At 47.3% G+C, this 18,631-nt stretch overlaps 1 protein-coding gene across 3 annotated transcripts in view; it reads left to right on the top strand.

Moving 5' to 3' along the window:
- Positions 1-18,631, top strand: part of LOC138638118 (probable cation-transporting ATPase 13A4) — a 900,755-nt gene that overhangs the window by 417,565 nt on the left and 464,559 nt on the right. For 2 of the 3 annotated variants that reach the window (XM_069727140.1, XM_069727141.1), the window contains exons 11-12: positions 406-563; positions 2,459-2,647. In XM_069727140.1, the coding sequence (XP_069583241.1) occupies positions 406-563; positions 2,459-2,647 (347 nt within the window). The remainder of the gene's footprint in view (positions 1-405; positions 564-2,458; positions 2,648-18,631) is intronic. The other variant, XM_069727142.1, reaches the window with a different exon arrangement.

Here is an 18,631-nt window from a genome sequence, read left to right as displayed (position 1 = left end):
ACTAAGTACAAAGCAAACAAATCTCTCCTTAGCTCAGCAACAACTCTCCCTACCCTGCCTGATTCCGGAGCAGACTGGGCCGAGTATGGCGGTGCCAGGTCTGATATAGGCCTGATAACGCTGAGGGGCCAGCCAATCACTGTAATGCCACAACCAACATGGCTGCAGCACTACAGTGTGTGGCAGACAATCTCTGCATGTTCATTGGCTCTCTAAAGAGTGCAAAACATGCAGGGTGGGGACCCGGGAAATACTCGGTGAGCTCCGACCATCTCAAGCAGTGAGATTCTCGGGCGAGCACCGAGTAGTGGCAATCATGCTTGCTCATTCCTAGATATAAAGAAAAGAAAAGGTTAATTGGACTTTGATATGTAAATGTTTTTATAATGTTTTTGTATTGTTTAGGATTCAATACCACAAAGGGAGAACTAGTAAGAGCCATTCTATATAACAAACCAGTGAGTATTAAACTGCACAGAGAGGCCATGAGATTTCTCACCGTACTTGTGGTTTTTGCTTTATTTGGAGTTATCTACACTGCAGTTGTGTTAAAGCAGAATGGGGTAAGTTACTATGTATCATAAGTACAGTATGACAGTATTTAGTCCTTCTTATTGGTGCTGTTTAAATTTTTTCAAGTCTATTTTTGTAGTTGATTAGTCATTCTAACCCACTTGTGAGAGCGCATTAACAAAAGTTGAAGCCTCAGTCAGAATGTTAATGGTTTCAGGCACAGATGTGGGCTTCCCCATAATGCCCTGCTGCAATCAAATCACAATGCTAAGCTCGTCCAATCAGGGGAGTGATCGGGAGGCTATCATAGATAATATAGCAGTATAAAAGTCAGTTCCCAGGACACTGTTATAGGATATTGCTTCTATACTTAGCAAAGTGCTAAGCTATCGATACTCCAAAAACAGGGATCATTTTTGCACCCAACTTTGTGATAATGCCACATTTTCCTCTGTGTGTGCACTGCGTCTGTATAAACAACACCAAGTCATGCATCTGACTCTGAAAAGGGATAATTTTTAGACCATTTGTACAACATAAGTTTTATCTTAAAAAGTCTGCAACTGCTCTGTGTGTTTAAAGGGAACCTGTCAACTGATTTTGGCGGGGCCGTTTTTGTGGTCATATGGGTGGGGTTTTCGGGTGTTTGATTCACCCTTTCCTTACCCGCTGGCTGCATGCTGGCCGCAATATTGAGTTGAAGTTCATGCTGTGTCCTCCGAAGTACATGCCTACGCAAGGCAATCTGGCCTTGCGCACGCACAGTATGCTTTGCCCAACTGTGGGCAAAGCTGAAAAGCCTTAGTGCTCATGCACAGCCGCACTATGTCCTGGAAGTATTTCACTGTGTTCCGGGGCATAGTGTGCCGGCACTAATGCTTTTCGGCTTTGCCCGCAGTTGGGCAAAGCATACTGCGCGTGCGCAAGGCAAGATTGCCTTGCGCAGGCATGTACTTTGGAGGACACAGCATAAACTTCAACCCAATATTGCGGCCAGCATGCAGCCAGCGGGTAAGGAAAGGGTGAATCAAACACCCGAAAACCCCGCCCATATGACCGCAAACCTGTCCCGCCAAATTCAGGTGACAGGTTCCCTTTAAATAGGCTGCTAGTTACCACTGCTTAACATCCATTTCCCCCTAGTCAGATAGGATCATGTCTTTGTGATATTAAAACGATTTGTGTGCATTAAAGAGCTCAATATAATATCGGTAGACTCCAAGAAGAATTAAGAGTGTTATACACATACCGTATTAGAGGCATTTAATTAAGCAAAATTAATTAAATAATTCACAACAAATCAAATTTTGGAAAAATTTGGTGAAGTGTAGTTCTGCTCATTTCTACTCATCATCACTAAATGCAGTCAGGAGGTAGAATCTGTTCATGGAGGGTTATGTTATTCGGGTATTGCTACATTTGGCAGATTATTTATTTGGCCAGCTCATGGATTTATGCAATAGCAGTATAGATGAATGAGACTTTTGCTGAAATCTCTGCAACAAATCTGCCAGATATGAGAATATAATGAAAAGGGTTGTCCTCAACCTCTCAATTGTACACAAGGTGCTGAGAGACATAGCTGATATTGAGCCCAGTATGCATACCTGTCATGAACTTGTTGTCTTAATTAAAATAGGAGAATAGAAATGGACAATACCTTCCAGGTGTGCACATTATCTGTTAAGGATGTGAATGTTTCCATATCAGTTTCCATATCAGCAGTGTCTTTCAATCCCCAATGTGGATGTCATAGGAGGTGGATAACTGTTTTAAGGTGCATCTGCGCCTGTTTGCTTTTTAATTATTTCTATGCAATATTTGTGACCAAATCCTTATTAGAGACATACTTCTATAATTTCAGTGGGATTATTTTTGTAACAATGTATCAATTCAACATGCAGAAAATGATGTAACTAAAAAAATACTTGTATTGCTTTCCTAGGCCGATGATAGCTTAGTTGTGCTAATGTCATTTTTGATGCTAACTGCTGTGGTAAATGCAGCCCTTCCTGCTTCAATTACAATTAGCCTACTGTGGGGTCAAACAAGGCTGAAAAAACATGACATCTTCTGTATTAGTCCTCAACGGATCAATTTAGCTGGGCAGTTGAATCTTATGTGTTTTGATAAAGTAAGTTCCACGTGGTTTATCTACTTTAGTGACTCCTTGATGCTAGCTGTATGCATTATTCTCTACTGAGCGCAATTGTCATATTAAAAAGGGTAAAAAAATAACAAGAATTTATGATCATGTTTATATAAATTTAAAATATCACTGCATAATAAAGAGCTTGCAGAATATTGTATAGCTGGGGATTGGGGAGGTGTCTGGCTGACTTAAACAAAATCTCCACAGAGAAGGCAGACATGATTTATTATCCACCCAGTAATCATCTGATCACTAATATACCAGCTACAGTTATAGGGAAAACCAGCAATGAAAATATTCTAATAATATGTTCAAATGCAAAACAACGATCTTTGTGACCTTATTTGTGGCACTGTGTACAATCTGGAAACAGCTAGAAGAGCATAACCCAATAAAATAAAACATAACTTTTACTAATAATATTAAAAGAGTGGACAAAACAGTACAAAAGAAAATAAATAAGTGCTCACGCCGAAAACTGTGCTCATATAAAAAATGGTTTGATCTCACCAATCATGGACAAAGGGTCCCCATGCCAATGATGCAGGATCCCTGGGAGGGTCCAATAGTTGTGGGATGAAGAAATGGAAGCGGGGGACCTGTTTCCTAAGCCCCTGTCGTGCCCCAGCAATGACTCCTGTCCTTACAAGAACAGGCCCAAATCAGTCCCACTACGGACACCCTGACGGCGCACAGTCTAAAGAAGGCGGAGGGAGATGAGCGAGAGCCCGAGGGGAAGATATGCACTGCGCATGCCCATGGATCCCAGGCCCGCAGTGTGATTCAATCAGAAGACACTGCGAGGCGGGATCTCGGGCAGCGCGGCCGCACAGGCGCAGCCAGCCTGACACCAAATTATGTCAGAAGACAGGCAGCGCAAATAGGGCATGGCCAAGGGATAACAGAACAGCGCAGGCTCCGTGACAGCTTAAAACAACGCTGAGGAGGCAGCGCAATGCACCAAGGGGGTAGGAATGACGGCTGTGCTGCGTCACATTACGAAGGAAAGTCCCAGCTCCGTGACGGTATAACGGTATCAGTGAACACATTTTATAAGTGTTAAGTTCTGCGTGTGCAAGGAGCTAAAATAAAAGAGCTACCTTTTCCTTGTGCAGCATTACTGCTGCACAAGATGGCTCTTTCAGTAACAAATGACGGGGGGGGGACAGGTTCCCTTACATTTAGGTTGTTGTGCCAGCGTGGCGGTCGAAGGACACATTGCCGGCTACACAGCTGGGGATCAGCTGACGTTACTGAAACCCAATAACACTGGGTTGTATGTTTTTACTGTGCAGCCTGCACTTCTGAGCCGCAACTGGCGGTGTTGGAGCCCAGGAATAGCAGTTCAGGTGGTAGAAAGATGAACACAGCAGGAGACCTGGATGACATCCAATTACTTAATCAGGCAGAGGAGTGGCAAATTCCTGCAAGATCCAGGCCTGGTTCATTTTCAGGAAAGTAAGCCGGTCAACGTTATCGGAGGATAGTCGCATGCGACGGTCTGTTAGTACACCACCTGCGGCACTAAAGACACGTTCCGATAAGACACTAGCCGCAGGGCAAGCCAGCACCTCCAATGCATACTGGCTTAGCTCTGGCCATGTATCCAGCTTAGAGACCCAAAACTTGAACGGGGAAGAGCCGTCTGGGAGTACAGTAAGAGGGCAAGCCATGTAGTCTGTCACCATCTGACGGAACCGTTGCCTCCTGCTGACTGGAGCCGCTGCTAATGGTGTAGACATTTGGGGCGGGCACACCTTAGTATGCCAGAGTTGTGCCATACCGGGCTTGCCTTGGGCAGAGGCACTGCTTCTGCTCCCTCTTTGGGCAGAGCCTCCCCCACTGCCTCGACGCACTGAGCTGCTTTGTAAAGCACTAGCAGCACTCCTCTCAGTTGGACAGGAGAAGATGATGGAATTCACCAGTGTGTCGTGTGTTGTGAATTCTGTGGCTGAATTCACTCCTGTGGTCACAAGTGGTATTGCGGCCTCTGGGCTTCCTCCCTCAGGTGTTTTGGTGAGCTCGTTGGCTGCCTTGCTATTTAACTCCGCCTGATGCTGCTATCCTTGCTCCTTGTCAATGTTCCAGTGTTGGATCTGAGCTACTGCATCTTTCCTGTGGCCTGCTGCTCTGCTAGATAAGTGTTACTTTGTTTTTGTTTCCGTTTTTTCTGTCCAGCTGTGCTATTCTCTTTTGCTGGAAGCTCTGAGACGCAAAGGGTGCACCGCCGTGCCGTTAGTTTGGCACGGTGGGTCTTTTTGCCCCCCTTTGCGTGGTTCTGCTTTAGGGTTTTTTGTAGACTGCATAGTTCTCTTTGCTATCCTCGCTCTGTCTAGAATATCGGGCCTCACTTTGCTGAATCTATTTCATTCCTACGTTTTGTCTTTTCATCTTGCTAACAGTCATTATATGTGGGGGGCTGCCTATTCCTTTGGGGTATTTCTCTGAGGCAAGTCAGGCTTGTATTTCTATCTTCAGGCTAGTCAGCTCCTCAGGCAGTGCCGAGTTGCATAGGTAGTGTTAGGCGCAATCCACTGCTGCTTTTAGTTGTGTGAGGATAGGTTCAGGTATTGCGGTCTACAGAGATTCCACGTCTCAGAGCTTGTTCTATTGTTTTTGGGTTATTGCCATATCACTGTATGTGCGCTGATTACTGCACACTGTGTTGCCTGATAGCACATCATAACAGTACAAGGAGCCCAAACCAATGATTCTCAATAGAGGGAAAAAAGAAGTCCTGACATCATTTTTTTTTCCTCAGCTCTGTCTTCAGTTTTTTTTTTTTTTTTCCCCTAGACATTAGAGTGCTTCAGGACACAGCTGTGGACATGGATATTCAGGCTCTGTGCTCCTCAATGGATAATCTCGTTATAAATGTACAAAAGATTCAAGATACAATTGATCAGAAATCTATGCTAGAACCAAGAATTCCTATTCCTGATTTGTTTTTTGGTGACAGAACTAAGTTCCTGAGCTTCAAAGATAATTGTAAGCTATTTCTGGCCTTGAAACCTCATTCTTCTGGTAATCCTATTCAACAGGTTTTGATTACTATTTCTTTTTTGCGCGGCGACCCACAGGACTGGGCGTTTTCTCTTGCGCCAGGAGACCCTGCATTGAGTAATGTTGATGCATTTTTCCAGGCGCTTGGATTGCTTTACGATGAGCCTAATTCAGTGGATCAGGCTGAGAAAAATTTGCTGGCTTTATGCCAGGGTCAGGATGATGTAGAAGTATATTGTCAGAAATTTAGGAAGTGGTCAGTACTCACTCTGTGGAATGAATCTGCACTGGCGGCTTGGTTCAGAAAGGGTCTCTCTGAAGCTCTTAAGGATGTCATGGTGGGATTTCCTATGCCTGCTGGTTTGAATGAGTCTATGTCCTTGGCCATTCAGATCGGTCGTCGCTTGCGTGAGCGTAAATCTGTGCACCATCTGGTGGTATTGTCTGAGAGTAAACCTGAGCCTATGCAGTGCGACAGGACTATGACTAAAGTTGAACGGCAAGAACACAGACGTCTGAACAGGCTGTGTTTCTACTGTGGTGATTCCACTCATGCTATTTCTAATTGTCCTAAGCGCACTAGGCGGTTCGATAGCTCTGCCGTCATTGGTACTGTACAGTACAAATTCCTTCTGTCCATTACCTTGATATGCTCTTTGTCATCGTATTCTGTCATGGCGTTTGTGGATTCAGGCGCTGCCCTGAATCTGATGGATGTGGATTATGCTAAACGTTGTGGATTTTTCTTGGAGCCTTTGCGGTGTCCTATTCCGTTGAGAGGAATTGATGCTACACCTTTGGCCAAGAATAAGCCTCAGTACTGGGCCCAGCTGACCATGTGCATGGCTCCTGCACATCAGGAAGTTATTCGCTTTCTGGTACTGCATAATCTGCATGATGTGGTCGTGTTGGGGTTGCCATGGCTACAAACCCATAATCCAGTATTAGATTGGAACTCTATGTCGGTAACCAGCTGGGGTTGTCAGGGAGTACATGGTGATGTTCCATTTTTGTCTATTTCGTCATCCATTCCTTCTGACATCCCAGAGTTCTTGTCTGACTTTCAGGATGTATTTGAAGAGCCCAAGTCTGATGCCCTACCTCCGCATAGGAATTGTGATTGTGCTATCAATTTGATTCCTGGTAGTAAATTCCCTAAGGGTCGTTTATTTAATTTGTCCGTGCCTGAACACACCGCTATGCGCAGTTATGTGAAAGAATCCCTGGAGAAGGGACATATTCGCCCATCGTCATCACCATTGGGAGCAGGGTTCTTTTTTGTAGCCAAAAAGGATGGTTCGCTAAGACCGTGTATTGATTACCGCCTTCTTAATAAGATCACTGTTAAGTTTCAGTATCCCTTGCCATTGATATCTGACTTGTTTGCTCGGATTAAGGGGGCTAGTTGGTTTACTAAGATTGATCTTCGTGGTGCGTATAATCTGGTGAGAATCAGGCAAGGAGATGAATGGAAAACGGCATTTAATACGCCCGAGGGTCATTTTGAGTATCTGGTGATGCCGTTCGGACTTGCCAATGCTCCATCTGTTTTTCAGTCTTTTATGCCTGACATTTTCCGTGAGTATCTGGATAAATTCCTGATTGTTTACTTGGATGACATTTTGATCTTCTCTGATGATTGGGAGTCTCATGTGAAGCAAGTCAGAATGGTTTTCCAGGTACTGCATGCTAATTCCTTGTTCGTGAAGGGATCAAAGTGTCTCTTCGGTGTGCAGAAAGTTTCATTTTTGGGGTTCATCTTTTCCCCTTCTACTATCGAGATGGATCCGGTTAAGGTCCAGGCCATCCAGGATTGGACTCAGCCGACATCTCTGAAAAGTCTGCAGAAATTCCTGGGCTTTGCTAATTTTTATCGTCGCTTCATCTGTAATTTTTCTAGCATTGCCAGACCATTGACCGATTTGACCAAGAAGGGTGCTGATTTGGTTAATTGGTCTTCTGCTGCCGTGGAAGCTTTTCAGGAGTTGAAGCGTTGTTTTTGCTGTGCCCCTGTGTTGTGTCAACCAGATGTTTCTCTTCCGTTCCAGGTCGAGGTTGATGCTTCTGAGATTGGAGCAGGGGCGGTTTTGTCACAGAGAGGTTCTGGTTGCTCAGTGTTGAAACCATGTGCTTTCTTTTCCAGGAAATTTTCTGCTGCTGAGCGTAATTATGATGTGGGCAACCGAGAGTTGCTGGCCATGAAGTGGGCATTCGAGGAGTGGCGTCATTGGCTTGAGGGAGCTAAGCATCGCGTGGTGGTATTGACTGATCATAAGAATCTTACTTATCTCGAGTCTGCCAAGCGCTTGAATCCTAGACAGGCCCGTTGGTTGTTATTTTTTGCTCGTTTTGATTTTGTGATTTCGTACCTTCCGGGCTCTAAAAATGTGAAGGCGGATGCTCTGTCTAGGAGTTTTGTGCCCGACTCTCCGGGGTTATCTGAGCCGGCGAGTATCCTCAAGGAAGGAGTCATTGTGTCTGCCATCTCTCCTGATTTGCGGAGAGTGTTGCAGAAATTTCAGGCTAATAAACCTGATCGTTGTCCGGCCGAGAAACTGTTCGTCCCTGATAGGTGGACTAGTAAAGTTATCTCTGAACTTCATTGTTCGGTGCTGGCTGGTCATCCAGGAATCTTTGGTACCAGAGAGTTAGTGGCTAGATCTTTCTGGTGGCCATCTCTGTCACGGGATGTGCGTGCTTTTGTGCAGTCCTGTGGAATTTGTGCTAGGGCTAAGCCCTGCTGTTCACGTGCCAGTGGGTTGCTTTTGCCCTTGCCGGTCCCGAAGAGGCCTTGGACACATATTTCGATGGATTTTATTTCTGACCTTCCCGTTTCTCAAAAGATGTCGGTCATTTGGGTGGTCTGTGATCGCTTTTCTAAAATGGTCCATCTGGTGCCCTTGGTTAAATTGCCTTCCTCCTCAGATTTGGTGCCTTTGTTCTTCCAGCATGTGGTTCGTTTGCATGGCATTCCTGAGAATATTGTTTCTGACAGAGGTTCCCAGTTTGTCTCGAGGTTCTGGCGAGCCTTTTGTGGTAGGATGGGCATTGACCTATCTTTTTCCTCGGCCTTCCATCCTCAGACTAATGGCCAGACCGAACGAACCAATCAGACCTTGGAAACATATCTGAGATGTTTTGTTTCTGCTGACCAGGATGATTGGGTGTCATTTTTGCCGTTGGCTGAGTTCGCCCTTAATAATCGGGCCAGCTCGGCTACCTTGGTCTCTCCATTTTTCTGCAATTCTGGGTTCCATCCTCGTTTCTCTTCAGGACAGGTTGAGTCTTCGGATTGTCCTGGTGTGGATTCTGTGGTGGACAGGTTGCAGCAGATCTGGACTCAGGTAGTGGACAATTTGACCTTGTCCCAGGAGAAGGCTCAGCTTTTCGCTAATCGTAGACGCCGTGTGGGTCCCCGACTTCGTGTTGGGGATCTGGTTTGGTTATCTTCTCGTCATATTCCTATGAAGGTTTCCTCTCCTAAATTTAAACCTCGTTTTATTGGTCCGTATAGGATTTCTGAGATTCTCAATCCGGTGTCTTTTCGTCTGACCCTCCCAGACTCCTTTTCCATACATAATGTATTCCATAGGTCGTTGTTGAGAAGATACGTGGCACCTATGGTTCCATCTGTGGAGCCTCCTGCCCCTGTTTTGGTGGAGGGGGAATTGGAGTATATTGTGGAGAAAATTTTGGATTCCCGTGTCTCTAGACGGAAACTCCAGTATCTGGTCAAATGGAAGGGTTATGCTCAGGAGGATAATTCCTGGGTTTTTGCCTCTGATGTCCATGCCCCAGATCTTGTTCGTGCCTTTCATGTGGCTCATCCTGGTCGGCCTGGGGGTTCTGGTGAGGGTTCAGTGACCCCTCCTCAAGGAGGGGGTACTGTTGTGAATTCTGTGGCTGAATTCACTCCTGTGGTCACAAGTGGTATTGCGGCCTCTGGGCTTCCTCCCTCAGGTGTTTTGGTGAGCTCGTTGGCTGCCTTGCTATTTAACTCCGCCTGATGCTGCTATCCTTGCTCCTTGTCAATGTTCCAGTGTTGGATCTGAGCTACTGCATCTTTCCTGTGGCCTGCTGCTCTGCTAGATAAGTGTTACTTTGATTTTGTTTCCGTTTTTTCTGTCCAGCTGTGCTATTCTCTTTTGCTGGAAGCTCTGAGACGCAAAGGGTGCACCGCCGTGCCGTTAGTTCGGCACGGTGGGTCTTTTTGCCCCCCTTTGCGTGGTTCTGCTTTAGGGTTTTTTGTAGACTGCATAGTTCTCTTTGCTATCCTCGCTCTGTCTAGAATATCGGGCCTCACTTTGCTGAATCTATTTCATTCCTACGTTTTGTCTTTTCATCTTGCTAACAGTCATTATATGTGGGGGGCTGCCTATTCCTTTGGGGTATTTCTCTGAGGCAAGTCAGGCTTGTATTTCTATCTTCAGGCTAGTCAGCTCCTCAGGCAGTGCCGAGTTGCATAGGTAGTGTTAGGCGCAATCCACTGCTGCTTTTAGTTGTGTGAGGATAGGTTCAGGTATTGCGGTCTACAGAGATTCCACGTCTCAGAGCTTGTTCTATTGTTTTTGGGTTATTGCCATATCACTGTATGTGCGCTGATTACTGCACACTGTGTTGCCTGATAGCACATCATAACAGTCGTGGTACTCCCGCACTTTACGCTCCTGGGTCAACGCTGGGATGAGGTTTTGGACGTTGTCCCGGTAGCGAGGATCGAGGAGGGTGAACACCCAATAATCAGGCATGTTGAGAATGTGGTCGATGCGGTGGTCGTTTCTCAGGCACTGCAGCATGAAATCCACCATGTGCTGCAGACTGCCAACTGGCCCAGAAACGCTGTCCCCTGCTTGAGACATGATCTCTGCCCGCTCGTCATCACCCCACCCTCGCTGTACACACTGACCACTGGACAATTGTGTCGCTCCCTCCTCTGGATGGAGCTCTTCCTCCTCCATTGACTCCTCCTCATCCTCCTCACAAAGTGGCCCCTGCGTACCCCTTTGTGAGGAACCACGTGGCGCTGACTCTCCAGAAGCTGATGGAAAAGGTGACTCCTCATCCTCCACCTCTTCCACAACATCATCCCTTAACCCTTGCAAAGTTTGCTGAAGCAGGCAGATAAGGGGGACAGTCATGCTGACTAGTGCATCATCTGCACTTGCCATCCGCGTGGAATAATCAAAAGGACGCAAAACCTGGTAGACGTCCTTCATAGTGGCCCACTCTGTGGTTGTGAAGTCTGATCGGCGCTGACTGCGACTTCTTTGCGCCTGATGCAGCTGGTACTCCATAACTGCTTGCTGCTGCTCACACAACCGCTCCAACATATGTAACGTGGAATTCCACCTGGTAGGTAGGTCACATATGATGCGGTGTTCCGGAAGGCGGAATCGGCGCTGCAGAGCAGCAATGCGGGATCTTGCCAAGCTGGAACGCCGCAAGTGAGCACACTCTAGGCGGACCTTGTGCAGCAGGGCATCAAGATCCGGATAGTCCCTCAGAAAACTCTGCACAACCAAATTGAGCACATGTGCCAGACATGGGATGTGAGTGAGGTTGCTAAGGGCCAAAGCTGCCACCAGATTTCGGCCATTGTCACACACTACCATGCCTGGCTGGAGATTCGCTGGCAGTAACCACACATCGCTCTCCTGCTTGATGGCATTCCAGAGCTCCTGCGCTGTGTGGCTTCGATTCCCCAATGAAACTAGTTTCAAGACGGCCTGCTGACGTTTGGCCACGACTGTGCTCATGTCGGTCATAGGTAAACGTTCACGGGTCCATGTGGAGGTGGACTGTGACGGCTCCTGCAGAGATGATTCTGAGGAACTTGTGTAAGAAGAGGAGTCAATGCATACAGACTGGATTCCTGCAATCCTTGGAGTGGGCAGGACACGTCCTGCGCCACTCGCACGATCTGTACCTGGCTCAACAACATTAACCCAATGGGCAGTGAGGGAAACGTATCGCCCCTGTCCATGCTGACTGGTCCACGCATCGGTGGTGAGGTGGACCTTGCTACTGACGGCGTTCAGTAGCGCATGTTTTATGTTTCCCTCAACATGCCTGTGCAGGGCAGGGACAGCTTGCCTGCTGAAGTAAAAGCGGCTGGGCACCTGGTACTGTGGGACTGCCAATGCCATCAAGTCACGGAAGCTGTCAGTCTCCACCAGCCTGAATGAGAGCATATCCAGGGACAACAGTTTGGCAATGCCTGCATTCAGAGCCTGTGCTCGGGGGTGGTTGGCCGAGAATGCCCGCCTTTTCTCCCATGCCTGTACTACCGATGGCTGTAGAGTAGACTGGGAGTGTGAGGATGACTGGGAAGGTGGTGCTGTGGGTGGAATTACACAAGGTCTCTGGACAACAGTGCCAGAGGTTCTTCCATGGCGATCCTGGGAGGAAGCCAAACCAGCTGTGCGTGAGCTGGAGGAAGAGGCAACACGAGCTGAAGAGGTGGTAGCTGCCGCTGTTGGTTGGCCTACATCTTCAGTGTGTTTCTGTAACTCCACCGCGTGCCTGGTCCGCACATGTTTCCACATATTTGTGGTATTGAGGTTGCTGACACTTTTCCCTCTTTTTACTTTCTGATGACACAGCTTGCATTTGACAAAACAAATGTCATCTGCAACTGTGTCAAAAAAGGACCAGGCACTGCAAGTCTTGGGAGCGCCCTTTTTGGCTTTGGAAAGAGACAGGCTCCTAACGGGTGCCAAAGTGGAGGCTACAGGCTCCGCAGTCTTCCCCCTCCCTCTCCCTCTTTGGCCCGTAAGGGGAATCTCTTCCTCAGAGCTGCTCCCACCACCTTCCTGTTCCTCACGCCACGATGGGTCAACGACCTCATCATCTCCACTACCCTCTGCCACCAACTGCTCCTCCTGGGTAGTCTCGGCAGCACAGTACGCACCAGAAAGCGGCACCTGAGTTTCATCATCAGATGCGTACTGCGCTGTGGTCACCGGAGGCACTGGCCCACCCGCCTCTTCAGAGTCAGAGAGACAAAGCTGTTGGGCATCACTGCACACTGCCTCTTCTTCCATTTCTCCAATACTGCTTGGCTGGCCCCCTGTTTCCAAGCCAAGAGATTCAGAGAACAGAAGTAGAGACGGCTCCTGTCCTGGGCTCTCTGACTGCCTGGCCAATTTGGCAGGTGGTGAAGAGACAGATGGCTGCTCTCCAGTGCTCTGTGCCTGAGAGGATGTGGCACTAACTGAAGGCGATGCCGAGGCGTTAGCTGCCATCCACCCGACAACGGCTTCAATTTGGTCTTCACGCAGCAGCGGTGCACGGCGCTCTCCGACAAAGCTGCGCATGAAGGACTGTTCCCTGCTGAAACTGAGTGACGACGAGTCACCGGTGCCCGCAGCAGGCACAGAATCACCACGTCCTCTCCCTGCTCCTCTCCCTGCTCCGCGCCCACGCCCACGTGCCTTACTCCCTGCCCTCTTCATCTTGGTTGACAGATAAAGATAAGCAGAAAAGTACTAAGGCCTTAGTGTGCTTATTCCTGAAATGTTCCTCCTAACAGGTGTAAGAAACACTAATGTTGTAAAGTGTGGACTAAACTTTATTATTTTTCAAATGTGGCCTACACAAGTGTTAAGTTGTGTTTGGTGAACTTTCCTTTTTTTTTCCTGCAGATCGGACTACAGAGCAAGTTTAACTCACACGGGGATTGTGCAGACAGCCGTAAACGGCGCTGCAAGGCCCAAAAACCCTCCTCTAGGTTATCCTATATAGTGTTTTTCCACTATTTAGCTGGAGACGGGTGGAAAGACACTAATAGGAATTTTTTTTTTTAAATTTTAATCAGGCTGCACTATTTGAAAAAAAGGAAAATTTTTTTCAAGGCATGAGGCAGTAACGCACCCTGAGCTGAATCCAACCGGCTATGGCTGCACACAGACGACAGGGCGAGCTGCGCTCACACAGAGACCGTGCAGACAGCCGTAAACGGCGCTGCAAGGCCCAAAAAAAAACCTCTAGGTTATCCTATGTAGTGTTTTTCCACAATTTAGCTGGAGACGGGTGGAAAAACACTAATAGGAAATTTTTTTTGAAATTTTAAACAGGCTGCACTATTTGAAAAAAAGGCAAATTTTTTTCAAGGTATGAGGCAGTAATGAACCCTGAGCTGAATCCAACCGGCTGTGGCTGCACACAGACTACAGGGCGACCTGCGCTCACACGGAGACCGTGCAGACAGCCGTAAACGGAGCTGCAAGGCCCAAAAAAACCCCTCTAGGTTATCCTATGTAGTGTTTTTCCACAATTTAGCTGGAGACTGGTGGAAAAACACTAATAGGAAATTTGAGAAAAAATGTGCAGCAGGCTGCACTATGAGCAAAAAAGGACAACTGTGTGAGGCAGTGTGAACCCCCCCTGAGCTGAATACAACCAGGTATATGGCTGCACACAGACTACAGAGTGAGCTGCACACACACACACACACACACACACACAGAGACCTTGCAGAACGCTGTTAAAACAGCGCTGCAAGGCAAGAGCAAGGTGAACTGAACAGTGAACACAGCGTTTGCTAAATTAGCCTTGGAAAAGCAAAATAAAGCAATTAGCTATCTCAACTGGCCCTCAGTTAGAACACAGCGTCCTGTCCCTAACTGAAATCACAGCAGAGTGAGCGCAAAATGGCGGCAGCGTTTTTTATAGTGCAGAGTGACATCATTTCAGCAGCCAATCACAGCCTTGCCAGTACTTACATGCCCACCATGCTAAACAGGATGTGCCCACACTTCCATTCATTCCTCATTGGCTGCTGCGTTCAGTTTGAATTCTGGGAACTTCCGATTCCGGTATCCGATACGCGGGAAGTATCGGAATTCGGTATCGGAATTCCGATACCGCAAATATCGGCCGATACCCGATACTTGCGGTATCGGAATGCTCAACACTAATCTTGAACCTTCACTAACAGTTTGTCTGTTATCTCTAGCTCCTCTCGATCAGAGTAATCCACTGTCCCTTGGCATCCGCCTGTGTGAGGATAGTCTGGAACTTTGAGACAATGTTAACCCTTCTGCATCCTCCTTTCTGAGACCACAACCTCCTCCCAAAGGCTATTGAAAGTCTGCTCCAGCATATAGATGACTGGAATAGTAATACGGATGATGGCATTGTCAATTTTAACCATCTTAGTAGCCATTTCGAAACTGTGCATAAGGGTGAGGAGGTCCTTAATCTGTGCCCACTCCCTAAACGTGATATTCACCACATCTGTACTGCATTGGTCCAGGCTATACAACATGACATACTGCGTGAGGGCTCTTTGTTGCTGCCACAGTCGCTGCAACATGTGCAGTGTGGAATTCCACCGTGTCAGCACATCGCATATCAACTTGTTAACTGTCATGGACAAAGACCTCTGTATTGATGAAAGTCGATAACCTGAGAGATGTGAATGGTTGAAGTGAGCACACAGCTTTCAAGCTTTCTGAAGCAGCTCACCCAGGTCAGGATTGTGTCGGAGAAAATGCTGTATCTCCAGGTTGAGGATGTGACCCATGCAAGGCACGTGTGTGAAGTTGCATTGGCGTAGGGCTGCCACCAAGTTTGCACCGTTATCGGACGTGGCCTTCCCTAGATGCTGGTTTAGTGGAGACAGCCATTGCTCAAATATGGTCTGGAGAGCAGTCCACATTCCTCTGGACTTAGAGTAATGAAACTTGGAACAGTCATTAGTCCTTCTCTACATAGGTGCCATCTAGGGACACATACATGTCCCATCTCTTTAAGCCACTGTAAACACCTGACCTGTAGAAGTTAAAAAATTGCTCCAAAAGCCACGTTGTAACTTCAGAAATCTGAGTCACATCATTTTCTTCAAAAATTACTTAATTGCTAGAAAGAGGTGGAAGTCCAATGGTGTGAGGTCGGGTTAATAAGGAGGATGCAGTAGAATTTTAAAGACACAGGAGCATGCTTCCACTTAGGCAACATGTGAGTTGTAAACTGGTGCATTGTTTTGCAGAAGACGGAACTTTGGTGCGCATGCCAAGTCTCTTGGTTTTGATGTCCTCACACAATATCCACAGCAGTGAAGCATCGTATGCTCCAGAGATTATGGCACCCTTTGCTAGGAAATCCATCATTACTACTCCGTGCTGGTCCCAAAATACTGTGAGCATGACCTTGCCAGCTGGAGGTTGGGCACATACCTTTTTGGAGGCTGCGAGTCATGATGCTTCCATTTCATCAACTGGACTTTAGGTTCAGGATTATAGTGATGGGCTAGGTGGCGAATGGTTAAACCGTGATTTTCCAAAATGGCGACCTACACTTGCTGGATGGTGTATTCATCAGTAGCAGAGTGGGGTTGCCCTGGAATTTGAGCTGTTCACACCGAAGTCTGACCACATTTGAATTTATGATGCCAGTTCTTGACTACATTATATGATGGGGAATCATTAACATAAACCTCTTTCATGTAAACAAACGTCTCCTTTGGTGTGCGGCCTTTCAAGTAAAGGAACTTAATGACTGCTCTTTATTCCACTATGTCCATTATCAAACCTCATACCACTTCAGCACCTGTAAAATCAAGACCATTATCAGTTCTGAGTTGCAAATTGACACGTAATCTATAGAGACTACATCATTACACATGTGTAGTTGCAGCGTCCTGTGCTAAATAGTACTGGGTCAGGGAAAATCTTTAATGAACACCCCTTGTACCAGGCAGAAATGCAGTATTTCCCTGGTCAACAGATTGGAGCTGGTGAACTTTAACCTCTTAGTTTTGTCATGTGTAGGAAGAATCATTCTTTTATGTGACCACAACTGCGGGACTGTGGGCTGCCTTGTAGTGCTGGAAAGGGCGAAGTACGGTGAACAGGACAAACTGCTGGAAAATGAGGGAGGTGCTGGCGGAGATGTTATGATGGATTAAGAAAATTTGGTGTGCTTGTTCTCTGAAATCATTTAAAAACAGCAGGCATGATAGCTTCCATTACAGCTGGCGGTGGACTCTCAGTCATCGTGACTGGAGTGAGTAAAGAATCTGAGGTTCTGTGGTCGAAGACCTGCATCACAATGGATGACGCTGCTGCTCTATATAACACCACAATAGCTGCAGCTTTGGAATCTGCTGCCCCACTTACACATACCAGAGCTCGCAAAATCAACAGACAGCCCTGGCACACCAGCCTGACCAAAGAACTGATGCGAGCTTCCAGGGCTGCTGAGCGCAGATGGAAAAGATCCCACTCCAACGAGCACTTCATCGCACTCAAACAGTCCCTCACTACTTTCAAGACCACACTCGCCACAACTAAACAAACGTACTTCTCATCTCTCATATCCTCTCTCTCTCACAACCCTAAACAGTTATTCAACACCTTCAATTCTCTCCTCCGTCCCCCAGCACCTCCTCCCTCCCCACTTATCTCCGCTGAAGACTTTGCCTCATTTTTCAAGCAGAAGATTGATAGCATTAGAGACAGTTTTGGTCAACAACCCCCAGAGCCCTTCCTCCCGATTTCCCAGCCCTCCACCTCCAAAACCAACTTCTCCACCATTACAGAAGATCGATTCTCCACTCTACTCTCAAGATCGCATCTCACCACCTGTGCACTTGACCCACTCCCATCCCACATCATCCCAAACCTCACCGCAGTCTTCATCCCAACCCTAACCCATCTCTTCAACCTATCACTAACAACTGGTGTTTTCCCCTCAAGCTTTAAACATGCCTCCATCACACCTATCCTCAAAAAGCCCTCTCTTGACCCATCCTCTGTATCTAGCTATCGCCCTATATCACTTCTCCCCTATGCCTCCAAACTACTAGAACAACACATTTACCTTGAACTGTCCTCCCATCTCTCTTCTTGCTCCCTCTTTGACCGCCTACAATCTGGCTTCCGGTCACACCATTCCACCGAAACTGCCCTAACTAAAGTCACCAATGACCTCTTAACCGCCAAGAGCAAGCGACACTACTCTATCCTCCTCCTCCTCGACCTGTCGGCTGCCTTTGACACAGTGGACCATTCCCTATTATTACAAACCCTCTCATCCCTTGGCATTGCAGACTTGGCCCTATCCTGGATCTCATCATACCTAACAGACAGGACATTCAGCGTCTCCCACTCACACACCACCTCCTCACCTCGCCCCTTATCTGTCGGAGTCCCACAAGGTTCAGTTCTTGGGCCCTTGCTCTTCTCCATTTACACCTTTGGCCTGGGACAGCTCATAGAATCTCATGGCTTTCAGTATCACCTCTACGCTGATGACACACAGATCTACATCTCTGGACCAGATATCACCTCCCTTCTAACCAGAATCCCTCAATGTCTGTCTGCTATTTCATCCTTCTTCTCCACTAGATTTCTAAAACTTAACATGGACAAAACAGAATTCATCATCTTCCCCCCATCTCACGCGACCCCCCCAACGAACCTATCCATTACAGTAAATGGCTGCCCACTCTCCCCAGTCCCACAAGCTCGCTGCCTCGGGGTAATCCTTGACGCTGATCTCTCCTTCAAACCACATATCCAAGCCCTTTCCACTTCCTGCCGCTTTCAACTCAAAAATATTTCACGAATCCGTTCATTCCTCAACCATGAATCTGCAAAAACCCTAGTACATGCCCTCATCATCTCTCGCCTTGACTACTGCAACCTCCTACTCTGTGGCCTCCCCTCTAACACTCTCGCACCCCTCCAATCTATTCTAAACTCTGCTGCCCAACTAATCCACCTGTCCCCCCGCTATTCCTCGGCCTCTCCCCTCTGTCAATCCCTTCACTGGCTCCCCATTGCCCAGAGACTCCACTACAAAACCCTTACCATGACGTACAAAGCCATCCACAACCTGTGTCCTCCATACATCTGTGACCTCGTCTCCCGGTACTTACCTACCCGCAACCTCCGATCCTCACAAGATCTCCTTCTCTACTCCCCTCTTATCTCCTCTTCTCACAATCGTATACAAGAT

This window comes from Ranitomeya imitator, chromosome 5 (genome assembly GCF_032444005.1).
Source record: "Ranitomeya imitator isolate aRanImi1 chromosome 5, aRanImi1.pri, whole genome shotgun sequence".
Lineage (NCBI taxonomy): Eukaryota > Metazoa > Chordata > Amphibia > Anura > Dendrobatidae > Ranitomeya > Ranitomeya imitator.
This window is presented reverse-complemented; position numbering and strand designations above follow the sequence as displayed.